The sequence below is a fragment of the Lolium perenne genome, chromosome 1 (genome assembly GCF_019359855.2).
Source record: "Lolium perenne isolate Kyuss_39 chromosome 1, Kyuss_2.0, whole genome shotgun sequence".
NCBI lineage: Eukaryota > Viridiplantae > Streptophyta > Magnoliopsida > Poales > Poaceae > Lolium > Lolium perenne.
The window spans coordinates 121,394,867-121,417,492 of NC_067244.2; the positions used below are offsets into that span (position 1 = coordinate 121,394,867).

The following is a 22,626-nucleotide window of genomic DNA, read 5'->3' on the forward strand; positions in this document are numbered from 1 at the left end:
AACTACAATGGAAAGCTGACAACCAAGAAGAGTTATAATCTCTTCAATCCAAATTATTTGTCGTATATTAAGGAAAAAATGTTGTCTAAAATCTAGGTTCATTAAATCTACGACAAGTAATTTGGAACGAAAGGAGAGGAAAGCCTCAAAGGCCTTCGTTTTTGGTTATGTCTTTGTCTACATTTTATTAGCAAAAGTTTATAACCTGATAAAAGATTGGTAACTAGACCTTCTTATGCAGTGTCACCAAAATAACTCTCTATTATACAAAAATAGTATTATCAATTGTCAAGAAATGATCACGGATCAAATTTTACCACATATAAGTAACTTGTATACAGCATAAACAACTTCAACACATGGTCTAACCAATCAACTTCTACTACATAAACAAATTATACAAATACGACTTTGCATAGATCTGGTCACAACACGATATGCAACACATATATATGTATGTAGATCTGGTCATCATTTTCTACAAAAAAAAGATGTGGTCTACACACAGTTAGGCCGTCCTTATATGACACATAGATCGGACATACGAATAATAGTTACACGGCATATCCAAACTATAAATAGCAGTAACAAGAATGTTACTTATGTATACCTTATTGAGAGTGAGCACACGGATGGCGTTGGCCACGGTGGAGGGCAAGGATGAGCCAGGTTGACTGGTGTAATCGGCAGGACCGCTAATATTCGACAGACCGGAGATGCATGAGTCAACAGCGGAAAGTCCGCCGGTGAGGTCATTGGCATTGCAGCGACGAAGGACCCAAAAATCTCTTGCATCCTCCTCATCAATCAGGTAAGTTTTTTTGTGTAGCAGATGTACTATATGCTCCTAAAGAGGCGAGGCATTTTTCGAGTGGAGTGGTCTCCAAATATATACTATGTTGTTGGCAGATGGCAGGGTTATATTTGTTGAGCACTGATTAGTCATGAGCCATCACTAGTCCACACGGCCCAGATGGCAAACAATTTTGATTTACTGACATTTGGGATTGGGAGAGGAAAAAACGTGTGAAACAAAGGGAGCTTCACAAATAATATACACACGATTCCATCTCAAAACAAAAATTACAAACGATCCTGTTTAAGGAAACATTTTGCGATGATACGCGCAAACACTGACGGTTACTTCGGACATGCGCCTATGCAAAGATTTTGTTAAGATTCATAAATCATTCCTGTGTGCATTTTACCTATTCAAGGGACTACCTCGACCATTGTCCTGCACCACACACGGAAAAGACCTTCCGCGTGCTTGGGGCTTTAAAAGGCCTGATTTGTACTAGTAAAAGTTTTGCCTATTTTATTGTTTTTTCTGAAATAAGGAAGTACCTGTCTTTGCATCAATCGATGCATATATATGTTATTCAATAAAGTACTCTCAAAAGCATAAGCATACATAAGAAACGTGAAGCCACCACTCAATGCTTACGAACCTGCCAATGGGAAAAGAAACACGCCATTATGGCCTTATGCCCTAAAACAGAAACGGTGCCCCACCAACTAATTACTCGGGGCATCACCGAGTCGCCTATGGCGAAACAAAAGCACACATCCAGTCTCGCGGACCTTCGGTAAGCGTCTAATGCCCTTGCTTCGATGTTGTCACCACCATCAACCGTTGGTCCATCTTCAGGGTAGAGATCCGCAAAGCCCTTATCTGTCAATGCCGCGATGGCGCTAGACATCGCCTCCACCCTGCGCTAGGATACCACAAGGGTAGGATACAAAAGTTTACTCTCACGACATAATAGCACTCACGCTTTGCCCCCACGGCCATCCAAAGAAAGGCATTTTGCTTAATGCCTGCAAGGACAATAGTGGGCATTGAAGCGAAGTTCTTGAAGACCCGAACATTCTTCTCGTTCCAAATTTCCATGCCACGAGTAAAAGCAAAGTAGAGAGTCATTTTCGCTTCGTCCCCCGACTCACGCAAGAGAGCACCACCTGACTTTACTCATGCAAAATTGCTCCAAAGGGTGAAGTAGGCCGAGCCACTCCTTGACATCCTTCCAAACTCAGGATAGAATATCGATATTTGAAGCTTGCAAAGTTGCACTGACTATTTTTTCGAAAAAATGACACACACTAGGCATTTTACGAACATTTCCGTCCTGTTTACGATGCCGCATGCAAGAGACTGTAACTTCTATTCGGGAACAAACGGGGCTCATTTCTACACGCGAAATAACACCGATCAGGACAAATAACAAGACAGCAACTGCACAGGCGAAAAGGAGTTTATAGAAAGAATAAAAGAATTGCTTCATACAATCACATGATTTTGTGCTGGTGTGCTTTCGTGCGTGTATCAAGCAGCGTACTCCGTTCGATCTTTCGAAGAGGACAAGCCAGGAGGATACGGATACCGTGGCGACGGTAGCTTTCGATACGCGTACGACAAGTCGGAAAAAAAAAGGCGACGTGGAAAATTGCTTGGAATTTGCTCGGTTTCCGCGTGTGGTACCTCGCTGCATGCAGCTTAGGCGCAAGTACTGCTTAGCTGACTCTTGCCTATTTAATCCTGATGTTGATCCGTGTGATGCTTTGTGGGCTGTGGCGACGGCGGAAAGAACGAAGGGGACAAACACCGGCCCCGGTCGAGGTAGAATCTCGGTTTGGGGTACCGAGAATGCGCTGGAAACCCGAAGGGAGCACTCGGGGATGCGGTGGTACGAAGCAGCTAGGGCAGCTGGGAACAAACACCGGCCATGTTGATTGATTGGGTTCCATCTTATTCTAATGCTGCCACAGATGGGTATTCCATTTCATGCCTTCCACTACAAATATGGGTGCGTGAAGGTACTAATTTCATAATGTAAATATGTCTAGATCGTACTAATTTCATATTTTATTTTTTTGCAGTTAAATTTTAATAGATACTAGTTCTCTCTCCATTGCTCGCATTCATCTCTCACACCATCACCGAAGAGTGGTACTACCTCGACAGAAAATGACATGTGCAACTTTACAATCAGAATGAGACCTCAAGGGAACTTGATGTGGGATGAATTTTCGCCTGTACTGAGCTAACACTAGCTTTCAGGCTTCACATGATAAATTGTTCTGTTAGCAGTTACTCTCTTGTATATTTATTTCAGCAGCAGTGCAAAATTTCCAGATCTGAGAGTGAAAGCTATGGGTTCCAATGGCAGAGTAGGCACGTGGCTGTCAAGCAACAACCGCTTCCTGGGGATGACCGGGTGGCAATGTATCAGGTTCGCGAAACCAGGGGCAAGCCGGCACAACTCGCTATCGGTAGTTCGAGGCCAATAGGGAAAGCAGAACAGAGGAGACTGTAGCACTATCAACTCCTGGAATGAAATACACCTGGTTAGTTTCAGGAAAACAGATCAAGATAGTAGAGACCAGAAAAGCACCCTCCACTTATTCCAAACTTCCAGTGATCTTTCTAGTTAACCTTTTTTTTTGTAGTACATAGGGTTTTATTCACTGAAGACAAAGTGCAGCTTGTAGGTTCGCAAAAGGAACCCGGGGTTCTTTGAGCAAGTTCAGAGAGACAACAAGAAGACATATGACGTGCACCTCTACAAAGTAAATGACAAGGGGCATCAAAATCTGATCTCTAATGGTAGCACTTTTGGCTAATGCATGAGCAATTTTGTTAACGGACCTAGGAAGATTTCTCTGTCGGTAGAAAAAAGATATACTGACTTGCCAGCTTTTAGTGCATGCTAAATACCAATTTTGCCAACAAAACAGAAGCCTCGAGTATGGGAGTTAAGCAAACAGAGCACATCGATTCATCTCCTGAGTTTTAGTTTTAAATTTTTTTATTTCGACAAATGGCACATGAATGGCATGCTTTAGGATTTTGTTTTACGGCACAGGGAATTTTCATCCCCGGTTCCATTGCATCAATAAACCCTGGCTGGAAAGGTCTGAGATACACTCCGGCTTTGGGATTAATAAAGCCAACTGAATGAGTATAATGAAGAAAATATTTACAGGTAGCATAATGAATCATTGGTACTCCCTCGTAAAAACATCCAATCTACAACAGATATCTGTCGGTCTGCATACCATAGCTGACAGTTATAAACAACAGGTGGAATATAGTGGCCAAGAAACTGGGAGAAATTAGTCAGTCCAGTATAACCCTGAAATAAATAGGATACGGAGCTGTTACGCTGAGCATTAGCTAACAAACTAATACTACAAGTTATGTGAATAGCACTTCATAAGAACAGTCAGACTTACCAGGGATGCAGCGAATATCAATCCAAGTATCAAACCAAAACAACGCAGCACTCGTTTTGCCGGGGGATTTTATAATTTGCCACACTTTTCTTTGCACTTCTATCATTTGTCATTTTATGTGTCACTGACGGGTGGTGGTCATATGGCAAATAATAGACACTTTACAGAAAAGTGTGGGAAAATATCCCCGTTTTGCCATATGTATGCATCGGCCTTCAACCTCAACATACTTCTGCGGTAAACATTACAAGCATCTCCTTTTCAGAACACCAAAGTCTTCACTTAGTTAACCTTGCGCAGGACTATTATTCTCTTCGGCCACATTGCATGATTTTGAACCAATATATATCGTAGGAGCAAACTGAAAACAAGGATGTACTAATAGTATGAAATACTTCACAATCAAAAGGGATAAAGGGTGTTATTTGCTCTATCTAGACATCTTAAGTTAGACTTCTTCCATGGAGCTGAACTGTAAAGCTAGAAAACTAATGACCAAGTAACCTGAAATCTTTCTTTATATAAACACAAATGCCTCTTTGTAACTTTTTTTTGTTGATCAAAAGTAAATATAAAGTTTAGTAAGTATTTCCCATCTTTATAATCAAGAGAAGTGCAAAATTATCCTACTTAATTCCCATGTTTCAACAGTATTTTTTTCTTATCATACTTACACTACCATAAACTGGAACAAACACATGAACCAGTAGAGCATTATGTTAAGCATTTGTATAGTACAAAATCGGAAGTAAGATATGACAAGGGAAGCAACCACGCACAAAGATCCTTACATTGTATGCAGGAGTTATTGCTGGCTCAGTGGAGTTCAGTTTCTCAAGCATACGACAGAAATAGGCAAAACACACAAACTGCAAGGGTTTCCAGTCTGCGTGACCCATGGTTAACATACACAAGGTCTGCAATAAAAAACATGCAAACAAACAGAATAAACATTTTCCCTAAAAAAACAGAATAAAAATATACATATTTTCCCCATTGGCTATTTGCACGAATATCATTGAGCGCAACAAAAGACAGATGTCTATACTGAATTTCTTGATCGTAGAGAAATTCCAAAAGGTGCAATGCATAGATCATTTCTGCAACAGCTAAATTATTTGAAAGTAATGCTAATATATGGAAAATTTTCTATTCAGTATTATAGTTAAACTTTTGCCTGAGCACAACAGAGCAAGGTAGCATTGTAGTTGCAACACAGATACGTAAACTTTAGTTTGACTAAAATTCATAGTTAGTAATATCTAACTGTGGACCCATTTTGTATTTTATTTAACCATCGACAATACGGAACCGTTTTTTTCCAGGGCTCTCGAGAGGGGCGATCCAGAAAGCGATCTAGCGACCCTCGGCCGCCGGCACCGTCGCCGCTGGCTCCCCTGCCCTCCGCTGGCTGCTGCGGCTGGGGGAACCTCGGACCGGATGACCGGTTTCCGTAGGGTGTTTGAGTTCTTCGCCTCCGATGTAGGGGCATCAGTGGCGACGAGAATAAAGATCCTTCAGCCTGCCCGAAATCGGGGTTTTTTCATGGAGCGTCGACGGGTTGGAGTTTGGAGTCGATCGTCGGGCATTAGGTCTGGCGTGTTAAAGTTGTGTCTACGGTGACGGCGCTTAGTGGACGGGATGATGTCGCAGCGTATTGGTGTCCTCAAGTTCTGCTCCACCTGATGAAGCTCAGCCAGGTATGGCTTCGTTGGGGAACTTGCAAGTTTGGTGTCACCCATCTCTGTCTGGCCGAAGCTGAGATTATCTCACTACTAGCTTCTCCGGGACGGCGATCTCTCGAGCTCGTGGTCGCCGTCATCTTCTGGTCTACATCGACGACTTCCCAGCCGCTGCTTCTACAAGTGCGTGGGTTTTTTCAAGATTTCCCCATCACGAGCTTTGCTACGATGGAGGCCTAGAGGCGACATCGAGCTTTGCTCACGGCATGCTGTCGAGGGATGGAGAAGGAAGATGGTGTTGACCTTTTCAAGGACTTGTGTTTTGTTTCTTTTTGTAAGGATGTTCTTGTAAGGCCTGGTTTCAGATAATATAATGTATGGCTTTATGCCTTTTCCGCAAAAACAACTATGGACCCATTTTGCAGGAAAAAAAATCCTTACGGATGTTGCTGATATTGCCATATTAATGCGGAGGTCCATTGCACTGGATCTTGAGTATCTGGAACATGACAAACAGTTTCATAAGATATCAAAAGCATTAACCGATGCAGGTGCAATTAGTTAACAGTATAATGGAACCACCTACGAGTCATCACAGCGTTTTGGGCCATTTCATTGTGTCAGCCCGCTCGTTCTGGTCAGCCCAACGTCTCAAGGGCTGCTACTCCTAAAACCTACCTGGACATCACGTGATAAATTGGGCCAACAAACTGCTAAACGGGCCCATGATCCTCTGCTTTGTACAAAAAAGGCCGGGAAAGAGAATGCGACGATGCGGGTAATTAGTTAAGGAATAGCTACCGTCACTCTACCTTTTCTCTCGACTTCAATTTGCGTGGACGTCCGTTTCTCGGTTGGCCGACTCCTGCCCTCCTCTCAACTATTTAATGAGGATACGGTTGCTCTGATCTATTTCATATTCATCTTTGACCCTGCGATGCGATGATGCGTTCCATCACTTTGTAAGCATTCTTTTGGTTTATTCGTCACTCTTTCTAAATCGTTGTTGTTTTTGTAGTGATTCTCCTGGAATCATGCGTCAGTGATGACAGGTCACGATGCCGGGCGATGAGGAAAAGGATTCAACGATTGAGGATACGAAGGAGGAAGAGGAGGAGATTCAGAACTTTCCAGTGCCTGCCATGTAAGAGACGAGGGGCTCGAAGAATATATGGTAGCATTTCAGGATGCATCCCTATAATGCCACCATCTTCTCATCAGTCATCAGTGCTTTGCCCTCCGGCCACTGCGTTTCCGATCTCTCCGGGGTGAACCACATCGTTGTATGGTGCTCCCATCCTCCAGTCCAAAAGCAATCGTGGTAAGCTAATTACAAACCTTTTTTTTGAAAACGGAACATCTTTCTTTGAATCTGAAACGAGCATCTTTTCTTGGATCTGAAGCACATGCCCGGTAATCTAATCAATGGTTTATTTCACCGTTTGATTTTTGGTTGGGCTGAAGCACTTCCCCTTGATTTAAATGAATAAGTGAAATTGCATTGTTAGTTCTTTGGTACGATTATTAGTACATGGTACACATATTTTTCTGCTTCAGCTCGCTCCAAGATTTGGCGATTTATACCCAGATGTACGATGGGATGCATGTAAACGCTCAGGTTGATGCAGCCGCTCGCTCCCGAATTTTCTGGGTATGTACAGATTTGTACTAAGATAAAAATATATTACTACTGTTGTCCATGTTGTTTCCTTGCCTTTAATTTGCACATATTTATATCCATAGATTATCCCTTTGATTTATTTTATTTTAGTGTTATCGAAGTAATGTTGCCGACGCCTTCATATGTTGTAGATGAGCTTTAAACCGTATGACCTGCCAATCATATCATCATATCTGTAAGTTTGTTTGATCATTGACAAAGGTTCAAAGAAAGGGTGGGTCATTCACCATGAAGGCTCAAAGCGAGATAGGCTGGACATTTTCGCTTATAAAGGTGAAGACAATTCCGCGTTTTTTCAGCCGATTCTCCAAAGTTGAAGACAATTATCCTCACTCAAACTTCAAAAAGTCCTTTTTTTTTGCTTACACATATATACAATATTATGTTTAATGTAGAATTTTTTTTCTATACGAAGACAAAAAAAAAGATTGTCATATGGCTTTCCCTCTATTCTGTGATATTTCTATATTAGCTCTCTTTTAGATGTCGTATATGTTCTTTGAACTGTTTCAAGTCAAATCTACATGGCGACGTGTATCGTGCTTTGATAGGAATAACATAAAAGCAACAACCCCTTATTTGTTCTAGATATAATTTTTTAATAGTTCGTATCTGGTCATACTAATTTCATTTGTTACATTAGAAATATTTACCTTCTTCTTTAGCAATGGATTGGTCACTTTATTGTGCAAAAAAGGGAACAATAGTTTACAAATTGGAATTTGTTCCAAGCTCTGGTGGACCTCATCTTTGAATATATGACTGTAAATCAAATCTTCTAGCTGTGCAAGTCCTGAGCTAGATGGATTGTGTCAAGCCGTTATAGAAAAAAGCTAATTTGATTGTGTTAGGGTTACTAAACATTGATTCATTGTACCGAGCTCGAATGCTTGTTTTGGGCTACTTTTTATGCCACTATTTATTACGATCTTCTATCAAAGTACCTCCAAATCATAATAAAATGTTGTTTGGCTTCCCAAGATTTTTTCAAATATACATTTTGTAACTTTTTTTAAAATGTACGGGCACAGCAACGCGCGCTTTCATGTTCTAGTGGTATTTAGAATGAAGTAATGACGTTATGGTCGGTATCTCTTATTCCAGAAGGGGTCCAAATAGTGGGCCAAATTAGGGGCTTAGCCCAGTTATTCTCTTATATAAACAGATGTAATCAGACTATTTCGATTAAGCAATAATCAATCTCATTATTGCCGACTCCTAGAGGAGTCGGCCTTCTCCTGCCCGCGCCGCCGCAAACCCTAGCCGCCGCCTTCCCCAAGCTCTCGCGACGGCGCCCTGCCGCCGGCGCCGCCTCTCTCTCTCTCTCGCAGCACTTCCACCCCTACAACCTACGCCCCCGTCCTGGTAGAACCCTAGCCTCTACCAAATGAACACATGCACAAGGACTTCAACATTTAAAAGGTGCGAATAATCAACATTATATCTGACGGCAAAGTTAAAATAAGGGTTTTTGTATAAAATAAATGCAAAAAAACGCAAAAGTCAAGTAGGCCCTAAGCAGTTAAGTCAAAGGAGGAATTCATATTCATGCTTTAAGAAAGGAAGAAAGCCATCGATGGTTCATATGGGTGTATTGTTGCATATCAACATATACAAAAAAAAAATGCTGAACAAACATACATATTGGTTGCAATGTAAAATGACTATACCTTGGTCCCCAGGGAACTACTGGTTGATTATCAGCATATTTGATGTGCTTCAACACCTAACATCCAGAGAGAGTGAAAACATCAGAATAAATGATTCACATGAGACCAAGGGTTTTTTTTCTCGGTCAGGGTTTTTTACCGGAAGGGACCAGAATAACCGGAAATCTCGGTGTTTTACCATCCGAGTTATATCAAATAATATTATAGTGAGTAATGAGTAATTGTCACAAAACGCAGTGGTTAAAGTTCTGCCTCTATGCCGATGCCCCTGCAGGTTCAAACCCTCTGCTACGCAGTCCGTCTTTTTTTCCCCGGACAAACTAAAATAGTATAAAAATTACTCGTGAGCAGCAGAGAATTAGAAGCCACGACCAATCAAGAGAAACCAGAAAACCTTGCCAATGCAGCAACGGGGGCTGTATGTTAATCATAGCATAAGTAGTGTATTTGACCCAATCCTGAAGTTTAAATTCAAATTGTTCCGAATATTTTTGAACGGTAGAACCATTTCTATCGAGAAAAAAACATCTGGATGAGACTCCTCCCAAGGTTACCCAAAGATTTTGATAGCGGCAGTCTAAGTAAAAGCTTAGCATCCAACACATGTTTCCGTGAAGCCCAATAAAAGTGGAATTGTAGCACAAAATAATTGACTCAACAAAGAAACACACCTGAAGTAACCAACCACAGACCCCATAGTAAAGAATAGCTTGCTTAACTTTATATATTTATACCTATAAGTTACAGGCTTACAGCCCAGCGTCAACTGATCCAGATTCCCGGCATACAGAGGACTGGTGGTCAGGACTAACCTGAACTGATCCATTCACCACCCCTTTCTTCCGGTTCTGCAGCTGCTCCATCATCACCGCATCATAGGCCCTCCATAACTGAAACCCAAAGAAATTTCATCTTTCATCGATGCACTAGCACCACCAGTCCACCATTGCAAAAGAAACAAATTCAGAGTCCCAATAATCCAAATCCACGTACCTTCAACAAGTACTCCGTATCACCGCTGATCTCAGTGTCCTTTCGGCGTCGCTTGTAGGCCATCTTCACCTGGTCGAACCCATCAAGAGTACCGATGCCTAAAATCTGATCAAACCATCCGTTACAACTAGACCGATGAACACTTTGGAGGAGAGCGGGATAAAGGTGGCCACCGCCGCCGCCTTCATCGCTGCCATCGGGACTTTTGACGGTGGCTGGCTGCAAAATGTGACTAGAAAGAGGGCTTTAGCGGTGGAGGCGGAGGCGACGGGGTGCTCGCGAAGCCATGGGATGTCGGCGGCGAGCTCTATCTGGAGCGTTCGGCAAGATTCAGTGGGCCAACCAGGGTAATGCCTGTATGTTCTAGGTTGGGTTTATGGGCTGCTTGGCATGTGAATGATTTTGCCAATATGTGTGATAGGTCTTATTTGGCCCATCTAGCAATTAGCGTTATGTCATTTCATTTCAATTTCTTATTTTCGTGTGTCAAAAGATTGGTTCATTTTTCAAAAACCAGCTGAATGTCTATGCTTTGCCACGGGATAAAAAATACGTATGGGCACACCAATCAAACAATTGTCCTAACTTCAAAAAAGATATCAACCATGATGGCATGTGATTTCTTTTCATATAGCCACATATACGAAGCCTCCATTATCTAAATATATGCCAATTCTTACACTCTTTGAGTTTACAAGTGCCCCAGATATAATTAAATCCCTCTTAACTTCTTAAAAACATGCAGCACCTTTTCAAGGTGCAATGAGCTGAACATGTTTATGGTATTTCCTTCATGATTGGACAAATCTTTAGTTTCTTCATGGTCTCCAGAAGAAAGAAAAATTAGATACCCACTTTAAATCTTGCATCACCAATTCAATAAAAAATATATGTTCTCATGTTTGGATGAGCAAGTATGACTTCCACAAGGGAAATAAGAGAAAAACAACTTACAAGATCGCCGCCTATCCGGTGCTAAAATATGGGTCGCGGTTAGTTTGGATTAAAAGTAAAAATGAATGTTAGCTAGAAAAGTAGAATTAAAGGGGTGTAACCACCGTAGATGAATTGAGCTTCATCGGAAAATAGTTATAGTAGCATGTGTGCAACTTGCCAGCTTCAACATCCAATCCGCATACCAACTAATATAACAATCAATTAGAATTGATAGCAGATCATTCAGGAGATCCTTTCTTCACCTATCATAAAGAACACAACTTGCTTTATTTAAGAACATTCAAAGAAATTCCTATTACAACTAGAGGAGCAAAAAAAATAAGAATCAGAGTGCACTTTTCTGGTCCTAGTAATCCTACACAAGAGGCATTTGTTATGTGCACGAAATCACTCAATTTCTTTGTGTGCCAATTCGTTTGACATTTTCAAAACTCGATAAAATGGAATGAAAGTGGCAGCACGAATCTTGGATTATGTTCTACTTCAAAGATTTTATTGGTTACTACAAAGCATCGCTTACTTTTTTGTACATGTGTGTAAATGAGGAGATTGATGATAAACCTTTGCGAGAAGGGATTCCTTGAGGAGGTTCAGAAGATATTTTTCGAAATAGGGTTTCCCCAGCCTCCGCATCAAAATGATGCATATGGCCGCTTTATTACTTTATTTTGAGTGAGTGCAAGAACTTATTACAAATCAAGGATCATCCATGGTCGATACAAAGATCAACCATAAAAAACAGCTGGTGCCAGTGATACATCATATAGTGATCCTATGATCAAGCTGCCAACCAAACCGACTGTAAAAATCCCGTGCGACCGTCTCCAAACGGTTGCACCTAGACTCCATGGCAGCTCGCTACTCATCTGCTTGGATATAAGACCACGTACGTGTTGGAGATATGCCCAAGAGGCAATAATAAAAGTGTTTATTGTTATAACTTAGTGTTCATGATAAATGTTTACATCTCATGCTATAATTGTATTAACCGGAAACATTAATACTTGTGTGTTTTGTAAACATAAAGGAGTCCCTAGTAAGCCTGACGTGGGCATTACCCTTCGGGTAACTGTTATTGCCCTATCCTATGCGGCCCAACTGGAGGCCCATGAAGACATCTGATGGCAAGATGGGCCACTACGGCGGTGCCGAAAGAGATTCCTTGAAGGACAAGACGAAGAGGAACCAAACAAGGAAAGTTTAGGTCTAGGGCTTTTGTAACCTATTTGTACCCGGACAGATCTCTTGAGACCTGGCACCCTATATAAGGGCCAGGAGATGGGCTGCCGAGGGACGGAATCAATCTTAGCAACTTTAGCCACCGCAAGTCCAGAGCTAGGTCCAAGTAGCGCTTAGCTTCTTGACAAAACCACAGCTGAAACCTTCGGCACCCCATTGTAACCTGATATTTTCATAATCAAGATCAGACAGGCAGGACGTGAGGGTTTTACCTCATCGAGGGCCCCGAACCTGGGTAAATCGCTCTCCCCACTTGTCTGTTAACCGATGTCCCGTGTCAGCCTACAGGATTCCGTCAACCCTAAACCCCAATCGGAGGGTATTGCCGAGGAGTACCCTCTTGGTGGCATTAAGTGTTTGGAAAGTATAGGGTTGAGGCACTTGTATCAATAGTGGGATTTGTCCATCCTAATGACGGATAGATATACTTTGGGCCCTCTCGGTGGAATGACATCCAATTAGCTTGCAAGCATGTGACTGGTTCACAAGGGATATCATATCACGGTACGAGTAAATAGTACTTATCGGTAACGAGGTTGAACTAGGTATGGAGATACCGACGATCAAACTTCGGATAAGTAAAATATCGCGAGACAAAGGGAATTGTTATTTTATGTAAATGGTTCTTTCGATCACGAAGTCATCGTTGAATCTGTGGGAGCTATTATGGATCTCCAGGTCCCGCTATTAGTTATTGATCGGAGAGGAGTCTCGATCATGTCCGCATAATTCTCGAACCGTAGGGTGACACACTTAAGGTTTGATGTTGTTTTAAGTAGATATGGAATATGGAATGAAGTTCGAATGTTGTTCGGAGTCTCGGATGGGATCCAGGACATCACGAGGAGTTCTGGAATGGTCCGGAGAATAAGATTCATATATAGGAAGTCACTTTCCAAGTTTGAAAATGATCCGGTGCCTTTATGGAAGGCGCTAGAATGTTCTAGAACCTTCCGGAAGAAATCACCATTGAAGGTGGAGTCCCGGATGGAGTCCACCAACCCTAGCCGGCCAGCCAAAGGGGAAGGTGGAGTCCATGGTGGACTCCACCTCCATGGCCGGCCATAGGGGAAGGAAAGGGAGGAGTCCCACTTCCCCTAGGTTTCACCCATATGGAAGGTTTTGAGTTGGACTCTTATTCGGATTTTGGGAAAACCCTTGGGGGTTCCACCTATATAAAGAGAGGGAGAGGGAGAGGGCTGGCTACACCTTGGCCGCACCACCAAGGGGCTCCCTGGCCGGCGCCCCAAGCCCCCCTCTCTCCCAAACCCTAGCTACTCCCTCCTCCTCCTTCTCCTGCGGTGCTTAGGCGAAGCCCTGCCAGAGATCTCCACCACCACCGTCACCACGCCATTGTGCTGGCGAGATTCCGAGGAGGATCTACTACATCCACTGCCCGCTGGAACGGGGAGAAGGATGTCATCATCAACACCATACGTGTGACCGAGTGCGGAGGTGCTGCCCGATTGTGGCACCGTAAAGATCTTCTACGCGCTTTTGAAAGCGGCAAGTGATTTACTACATCCACCACGAGATTTATCTCGTTAACGCTTAGCGATCTTCGAGGGTATGTTTATCTTCACCTCGTTGCTACCATCTACTAGATTAGATCTTGGCTTGTTATTCGTTCTTACGGTAGGAAATTTTTTGTTTTCTATGCTACGAATCCCTACAGTGGTATCAGAGCCAGGTTTATGCATAGATTGGTTGCACGAGTAGAACGCAATGGTTTTGTGGGGGTTGATGCTTTTGTTGTCTCTTGTTATATGTACTTTGCATCTTGCGGTATGGTGGGATGAAGCGGCCCGGGCTAACTTTACATGACCGCGTTCATGAGACTTGCTTCACGCTCGACATGCAACTTGTATTGCATAAGTGGCTTTGCGGGTGTCTGTCTCTCTCACCATAGTTATGATTCAATTTACTATTTCAATTGACAACACTAGTATCAGCGTTGTGGTTCATGTTCGTAGGTAGATTGGATCTTACTCGAAAACCCTAAACCACGTAAAATATGCAAACCAAATTAGAGGCATCTAACTTGTTTTTGCAGGGTTTGGTGATGTGATATGGCCATGATGTGATGATGAATATGTATGAGATGATCATTATTATATTGTGGCAACCGGCAGGAGCCTTATGGTTGTCTTTATATTTCATGTTGTATTATTATTTCAAAGTAGTTGTAATAGTTGCTACATGTGGTGAACAACCATGATGACGGCGCCATGGACCTTGACGCTACGCCGACAATGATGGAGATCATGCCTGTTGATGATGGAGATTGAAAGATCGAGATGTCGCCTAGAGGGGGGGTGAATAGGCAATTAAAAACTCTTACGGATTTGTCTTGCAATAATGCGGAATTAAACTATCGTTTAGTTTACAAGCACAAACCCTAAATATGCTAAGCTCAACTAAGTGTAACAATAGCAACTAGAGCTAAGCAAGATAGGCACAAGATATATGTAGCACAAGTGATAGCAAGATATATGTACTTCAAGCACGATGGCTATCACAAGGAAAGAGAGCTCGGGTATAGAAATAACCGAGGCACGCGGAGACGAGGATGTATTCCCGTGTTCCCTTCCTTTGCAAGAAGGTACGTCACGTTTGGAGGAGTGGAGGTCCCACGAAGGATTCCCCGCGCCACGAAGGCTCACCCTATTCTCCGAACCACACCCACGAAGGATAATGGCCCTTTCCTTATGGTTAGCTTTTCCTCCGCTCCGGAGATGGCAAGATCCACAACCACTTCACAAGCTCCACGAAGGAGAAGCCCGGGCCTCTTCACAATCTTCTTGAAGAGATCACCGGAGCACCAACCACCAAGCCAACTAGGAGGTCTCCCTCCAAGAGTAACAATCTCACGGTCTCTCACTCGAACTAATCGTGGTGGAGAGCTCAACACTATGCAATGATGCAAAGCAAGAACACTAGAGGTGTTCAAATCCTTCACTCTCAAATCCCACCCAAGCAACAAATGCTAAGATGAGATTGGAGAGGAAGAACAATGGGGAAAGTCAACAAAAGACTCCAAGATCTAGATCCCAAGAGTTCCCCTCACTTAGAGAAGAAATGGATTGGTGGAGGTTGTAGATCTAGATCTCCTCTCTTAGATCCCTCAAGAATGAGCAAGAATCATGGGAGGGAAGGGAGAGGAAGCAAGCTCAAGAGGTTCAACAATGGTGGTCAAAAACGTGCTCAAGAACCTTAGAAAACTGTTGGGGAAGAAGCCCCTTTTATAGCCAAACGAAATATGACCGTTTGGGGCAGATCTGGGAGTTTTTCGTGCAGCCTGGCGGAAAACCCGGTCAGACCGGGCCAGGGACCGGGCCGCCTGGCGGAAAACCCGGTCGACCGGGCCAGGGACCGGGCGCCCCTGAAAGCCCCCTGGAAACCGTCCGGATGGCACGGGTGTGGGAGCCGGTCTGTGCCGGACGAGCCGGTGAGACAGCCGGCGCCGCCGGGCCAAACATGGTTTACGAAAACCATGATAACTTTTGCGTCCGGACTCCGATTTCGATGATCTTGGGCTTGTTGGAATGAGAACAACAAGCCCTACAACTTTATGCATAGAAACATCATTGTCCACCCACGGAGTAAAAACCATAAGATGAATGTTTGACCTATCTATAAAAGAGACACCGGTAAAACCTCCAAGCTTGAAAACGCAATAGAAAATGCATATGGATTCCGTTTTCGATGAACTTGGGCTTGTTGTAAAGCTAGCAAAAAGCTCAAGAACCTCACACAGAGAAACACCAAGAAGTAATAAGATTATGGAATGCAAAGCATGCAAAGGGTTGAGCTCCCTAAGACGATGTGATCAAGTTACCCAACCGAAAGCCCCTCTTGATAGTGCGGCTATGTATCCTATAACCCGGTCTCCCAACAACCACCTTGAGACCGGTAAAAGGAAAACCTAGCAAGGCCATACCTTTGCCTTGCGCATCCCGCTTGATCTTGATGATAGCTCTTCAAGCTCCACTCAAGCCGGAATGCCTCACTTGATCATCGTTACTTCGTGAAGACTCACAAATGCTCCCCCATACACTATGATGGGAAAGCTCCATTGATATACATCTTCACATGTCCATTATCATCAAATGGACGTCAAGCTTCAAGCATATGATCCTCTCGAGATGCTCAACTTGAACTTTCCCAACTCAACCTTGATGATGATCACCACTTGACGTCATCCTCTCATGGGCTATATGAGATCTCACTTTTGATGCATGCCCATGGAAAGATACCATACCACATGACTTCTCGTGGCACATTCTTCATGCTTCATTTGTTGACCAAACTTGAATCTATTCTTCACTCTTTGTATTGGTCAACCTAGTATCTTCTCATGCTCTATCATACTATCTTGAGGTGTATATAGAATTCTTCACTTGGAATCAAGCACTCAAGATCTTGATCATTCATTGCTTATCACATAAGCTAGAGCATGGCTAATATTGAGTTCCACATAAGAACTCCATCTTCATTTCTTCTTCTTGATCATATCACATATATATCTTCAAATCGATGATCTTGATGCCAATACACAAGGTATATATATTTATCTTCATGGCATCCATACTTGAATCCAACACATGGACTACAAGTAGTACCTATGGAATATTCCTTCATATAAACTCAATGAAAACATTAGTCCATAGGGGTTGTCATTAATTACCAAAACCACACATAGGGGCAATATACCCTTACAATCTCCCCCATTTTGGTAATTGATGACAACCACAATATGAGGGTTTATATAATGAATATTAGAAACAAGTACGCAACTTATCCGAGAATAAGTTGTATACAAGAGGTTGTATTTGATACGGTCAAGTAACACAAAGCTACTAGCCCATATCAAAAAAACCGGCTCTACTCACACAACTACCACAAATGCACGGGATGTGAGTAGAACCAATATATATAGAGAAAACTCCCCCACAATGTATGCACGTGTGATGAACATGAATTCATTGCATACATTGTCAAGATTAACCTTTGGGACAATTTCCACTATATATATACAACCATGCAAGACATATAAATATGGAATGCATGAGAGGCAAAACACTTAAGCACAAACCAAACTTAAGTATAAAACCATTCCCTTAAACCCTCTAAACTTCTCCCCCATTGGCATCGATTGTCAAAATGGGTGAAAAATTTAGAAGGCCAATATAATGTGAGTTCCTCCCCAAAGTGTGCACTTCTCATAATTTGAGTGGAATCAAGTGCACATATCCAATGATGAATACTTGAAGGAAGTCAAACTATATTGAGGATCAAAGATTGCATAAAGATAACATGATGAAGTGAGCTTCAACAAATAAAGCAAGCAATCAAAGATCCAATTGGACAAACAAATATATCATGATAAGAGAGATATAGTGCTCTAAAAATAAGAAAGCTCCCCAAGGTTCGTGCAAAATTTATAATGTTTGCATTTGAATACAATATGCACAGACATGGAATCCTCACTCCCTATATATCATTTAGAACACAACTAAGATAAAGAGAATATGCTTATCAAGAACAACTTGAGTCTAACAATTACGAGATATGAGTGCATGAAGAAAAACAAATAAACCAAGCACTCATAAATCTTCTTTACCAATAACACTAAAATCAAAAGGATAAGAAGATGGTTGGCAAAGAACAAGGATATCAAGGTGATGGATTAACGCTCTTATGTATATAAGTTTCTAAAGTGGACAAAATGATCCATAAAGAAACATGCACACACAAGAGGTTAACAAAATAAATAAGACTAGATATCCGAAATGAAGTCATAAAATATACCAAGGATGTTTGCTTAGGAAGCATATATAGCCTATGGCTCCAATTTTCACTTATGGTATATGAATGAGCTTCAACCAAGTTAGATCTCAAAAACATCACAACTAACAATAAGGGAAGTAGAGCTAGTTGGAGTGTTTTGAGAAAGGCAACAACTATCATAAATATGGATTTATTTCGCAATTTCATCAATATTGCACATAAGAGCTCTTTGAGGAATTGATATGCAATAAATTGCTAGAGGGCATATTTGGGTAGGTGAATCATAAACATGATATATATATATTCCCAACATATGCATCTTCTCAAATTACTCAAATGTACAATAAGAAGTTTTACTTTAAAAATGATTTTTCAAGAACCGCAATATTTTCGAAATAAATAATTTCATGCCAAGATACAACCTACAAGAGGTTGGATGCTATATGAGAATGCATGAATAAGATACTTGTTACCGAGATAGCAATGGCTTGATGTAGTAGATAAGAGTTCATCGATCATCCTAGCTTGACTCCAATTCTCATATGGTGACAACACCTTCCTTATAGATGAGACAAGCCTCCATTGCATCTCCAATGTACCTAAAACATCATTCAAGTACATCTTGGTCCCCAAACTTATTGGGTCCATATGGTTAGACTAACCACAATATATAGGACACACTCCATATAAATATGTGCATATTTAGATGAAATTTGAATTTCATGCACATCTTAGCCATTTAGGATTTGATGGAGTATATCCTATATAATGGATCAAAAGAAAGCAAGCATGCTACAAGTATAAACAAATTACATATAAGCATGCACCAAAACTTTTAAAGATCCAAGAAAGATATACTTTGGACAAAACACCAAAAGAATTAAATAAGGCATAGAGGTGTCACAAAACAAATTTGTTGTCCAAATTATATCAAGGAAGCAAATCACAAAAGATTTTTTCAACAAAGTTCAACAAGTGAACTAAGAAGAAACCATTGAGCATAAAGGATGAAATAAAGCAAACATGCTCAAAGATTTATCTCATTCAACAAATAAATCATAGAAGAAGGAATGAGATAGCAAAACTCCCCAAAAGAGCAAGGTTCGAACAAATAAACCAAACCCTCACTTTTCACAATGGCACAATGTACCGTAAAGAAAAGGTATGTATTCCAAAACAAACACTTGATATGAATCAAGAGGATTTATCAAAGGATTTTTCAAAGGGACAAGGAAGACATATGGGAGCAACAAAGGTTTCTTGGAAATAAAATAAGAAAGTAAGAAACAATCCAAAGTGAAGGTGATCCATAAATTCAACCATATACAAGGTTATCAATTGTCAAAGACAATGAGAATATTGGAATTAACTTCCGATGGTATATCAACAAGAATAGTAAGGATCAACTTCACAATAAAAGGCATAGGATAAGTATATAGAATTAAGCACTATGCACGGATGAAGATTCTTGATAACTTCAACTAGTCAAACAATCACGCACGGCAATGATTAGAATAACTTGAAGCAAACGATGTCCCAAATAAGATATAGAGATATGTATTTGAGGAAAAACCGCACCAAGAATTTCTTATTCAAACAAGAACTCATAAGAGAGCAATAAAAACTTTTTAATGAAAGAGGAGCTTGTTTGAGCAAACATGCCACTTAGGAATAAGATAATTAAGAGTATCAACTCTAAGTGGCATAACCTCATATGTGCACATTTTCTAGGCTTGTGATATGTACAAAACATATTACTCCCCCATAATGTGATAAAACATTTCTTCTAAACAAGAGGCAACTAAAATTCGACTAGAGATGATTAATGGATATTAGAATTTGAATTTCTCATGAGTATGACACACCACATAGTGACTAGATAATCTTGGAATATCAATACTAAATGGTGGTACACATGTACACACATTTTAAAGAAAGAGAGATGCACAATGCATATCACTCCCCCAAAATGGGACGTTCCATTTTTCACTCAAAGAGAGCCAAATAAGATATCATCAAGATGCATTAGGCTCAAAACAATACACAAGTATATGATGAGTCAAACAAGCATACTTGAATACACAAGATAGGCAAGTAAGATACAACATATACAAACACATATTTGATACAAAACCAAACATGCAAAGGGGGCAAGTAACTTACAATAAATATGATGAGTTGAAGTATAAGTTACCGCAAAGAGGAACATTGGATATAAGATATAGATGATAATCCATACGACTTGGCTTGGTCAAAATATAATATATGAAGATCCCTTAATTCTTCATGAAGTAGCCAAGTCTCCAATGACCTCCACATGCACCTATTGATCAAGTTTGAGCTTGTTGGTCCCCAACCGAGTTGGGTCCTAAGAGGTTAGTCACAATAGGCTTGGCAACCCAAATGGTCTTTTTCTTGAGACCACTTTGAGTTCCAACAAACTTAGCAAACACATTGCCATCCTTATCCTTCCCTAGAGAATAATCATCATCAACAATTATAGGGTTAGATAAGGTACCACCTAAGCAAGAAGAAGCAAAGTGCCCCTTCTCACGACATAAGTAGCAAGTGTTCCCCTTTCTCTTCTTTATTGATTTCTTCTCTTGGGGAACAATATCTTGATTCTTCTTGGGAAGTGGCCTATCTTCAACTTGAGGTCGAGCATGAGCTTGACCTTGACCTTGTGGCCGTTTCCCTTGTTGTTTCTCACTCAAGTGCTTCTTCTTCTTCAATGGGCATGATCTAACATGATGCCCTTCAACCTTGCACTTGAAGCAAACCAACTTGGTCGGATCCTTGACTTTGTCTTGGCCCTTCTTCTTGTTGCTCTTGCTCTTGGACTTGTTCTTGTTATTGGAGTTGAATCCAAGTCCACTCTTGTCATTGGGGGATTGTTGCACACTTAGCATCTTGTCAAGTGCGGATTTCCCTTCATGAAGCTTTTCCAAGTCTTTCTTCAAAGAAAGCACTTGGGCCTCGAGCTCTTTGATTTCCTCTACATGGTTAGTAGAAATACAAGTACTAGAGGAAGTAGAAGCTTCATTGTTAGAGCAACAAGGCAAAGAAAGTAATCCAACACAAGGTGTATCACTAGTTTGACTAGATGGATTACAAGGACTAGCACATGGCAATATAGCATTTGTAGTAGAGATTGTGCTAATGTCCACATGAGGCTCACAAGATGTTACCTTGGTGATACTAGCCTCATGAGCTAACTTTAGCCCATCATAGGAAATTAGAAGGTCATCATGAGAGCCCGAGAGCTTTTTATGACTTTCTTCCAATTCCCTATAATTGCTAGTTAGCAACTCAAGTTGAGCCCTTAACTCAACATTCTCCTTTAAGATAGATGCTTCACAAGAATTAGAGTTAGTAGCACAAGCATCAACAATAGTTTTCTCATTTTCATGCATATAGGATTCAATCTTTTGTGTAAGCATAAAATTAGTATGCTTCTCATCTTTTAGCTCATGCTTGAGGAGAGTGAATCTCATTTCCCCATTTTCAACATGGGACTCCAACTCCACTATGGTTTCCCTATATTTATTCAAGGTATCCATAGAGTGTTCGAGATTAGCACGAGCTTCTTTATTACCATGAAGAGAAGCATATACCATTGCCATATTATGCACCAAGGTATTATATTCTTCATCATTATCATCATCATCACTCTCATCATTAGAGGAAGTGTTAGGAGTCAAAGTAGGAGATACCTTTCATCCATTTTCCATAAGGCACATGTGCATACCGGAGGATGAAGATGAAGAAATTCTTGAATCCTCATTTGAGAACATGTCTTGATCCATAGAGTGTTCGGTTTCCTCTACATTGTTAGTCAACAAACAACTAGAGGAAATAGAAGCATTTTGATTATGGGAGCAAGACAAGGCAAGCATATCATCATGGGAATTATGTAAGCAATTTACACATGATATGCAAGGACTATCAACACAAGCATGTAGATTATTTTCAATGCTAGATGTGTTTAAGTCCAAAGAGGAAGCATTGCAATGGGATAGAAATGAAGAATCATCACTATTGAGCACAATATCAACATTGCAATTTTCCTCACCACTCACCATATCATTACCTCGTATCTTGCTATACGTTGGTGAAGTAGAAGAAGATGAGAACTCATCACGGCCGGAGGTGGAAGCAACTTGGAGCTCTTCATGATGTGAAGAGGAAGAGAGCTCCTCAGAGACACCACCGACCAAATGAGAAATGGATCCACCAAACATTTCCTTAAGCTTGATCCACATCTCATGAGACGACTTTCGCTTTATATATATCAAGAACCTACGAAAATCGGGTCTCAAGGAGAATAAAAGCTCATTAGATACTTGAGCTTCAAGATGTAAGTTTTTCTCATCCTCTA

The 22,626-nt window shown here is 41.2% G+C and overlaps 1 protein-coding gene across 1 annotated transcript in view; it reads right to left on the reverse strand.

The window, feature by feature from the left end:
• Nucleotides 1-1,436: 1,436 nt before the first annotated feature.
• The window catches only part of LOC139832985 (protein CHLOROPLAST J-LIKE DOMAIN 1, chloroplastic-like), a 31,236-nt gene continuing 10,046 nt past the window's right edge, over nt 1,437-22,626 (reverse strand). Inside the window, exons 2-11 of the mRNA XM_071822999.1 lie at nt 10,263-10,389; nt 10,082-10,159; nt 9,270-9,325; nt 6,360-6,417; nt 5,028-5,153; nt 4,434-4,468; nt 4,237-4,297; nt 4,060-4,136; nt 1,569-1,713; nt 1,437-1,451 (exon numbers count right to left, since the gene is read on the reverse strand). Of these exons, the coding sequence (XP_071679100.1) occupies nt 1,437-1,451; nt 1,569-1,713; nt 4,060-4,136; nt 4,237-4,297; nt 4,434-4,468; nt 5,028-5,153; nt 6,360-6,417; nt 9,270-9,325; nt 10,082-10,159; nt 10,263-10,389 (778 nt within the window). The remainder of the gene's footprint in view (nt 1,452-1,568; nt 1,714-4,059; nt 4,137-4,236; nt 4,298-4,433; nt 4,469-5,027; nt 5,154-6,359; nt 6,418-9,269; nt 9,326-10,081; nt 10,160-10,262; nt 10,390-22,626) is intronic.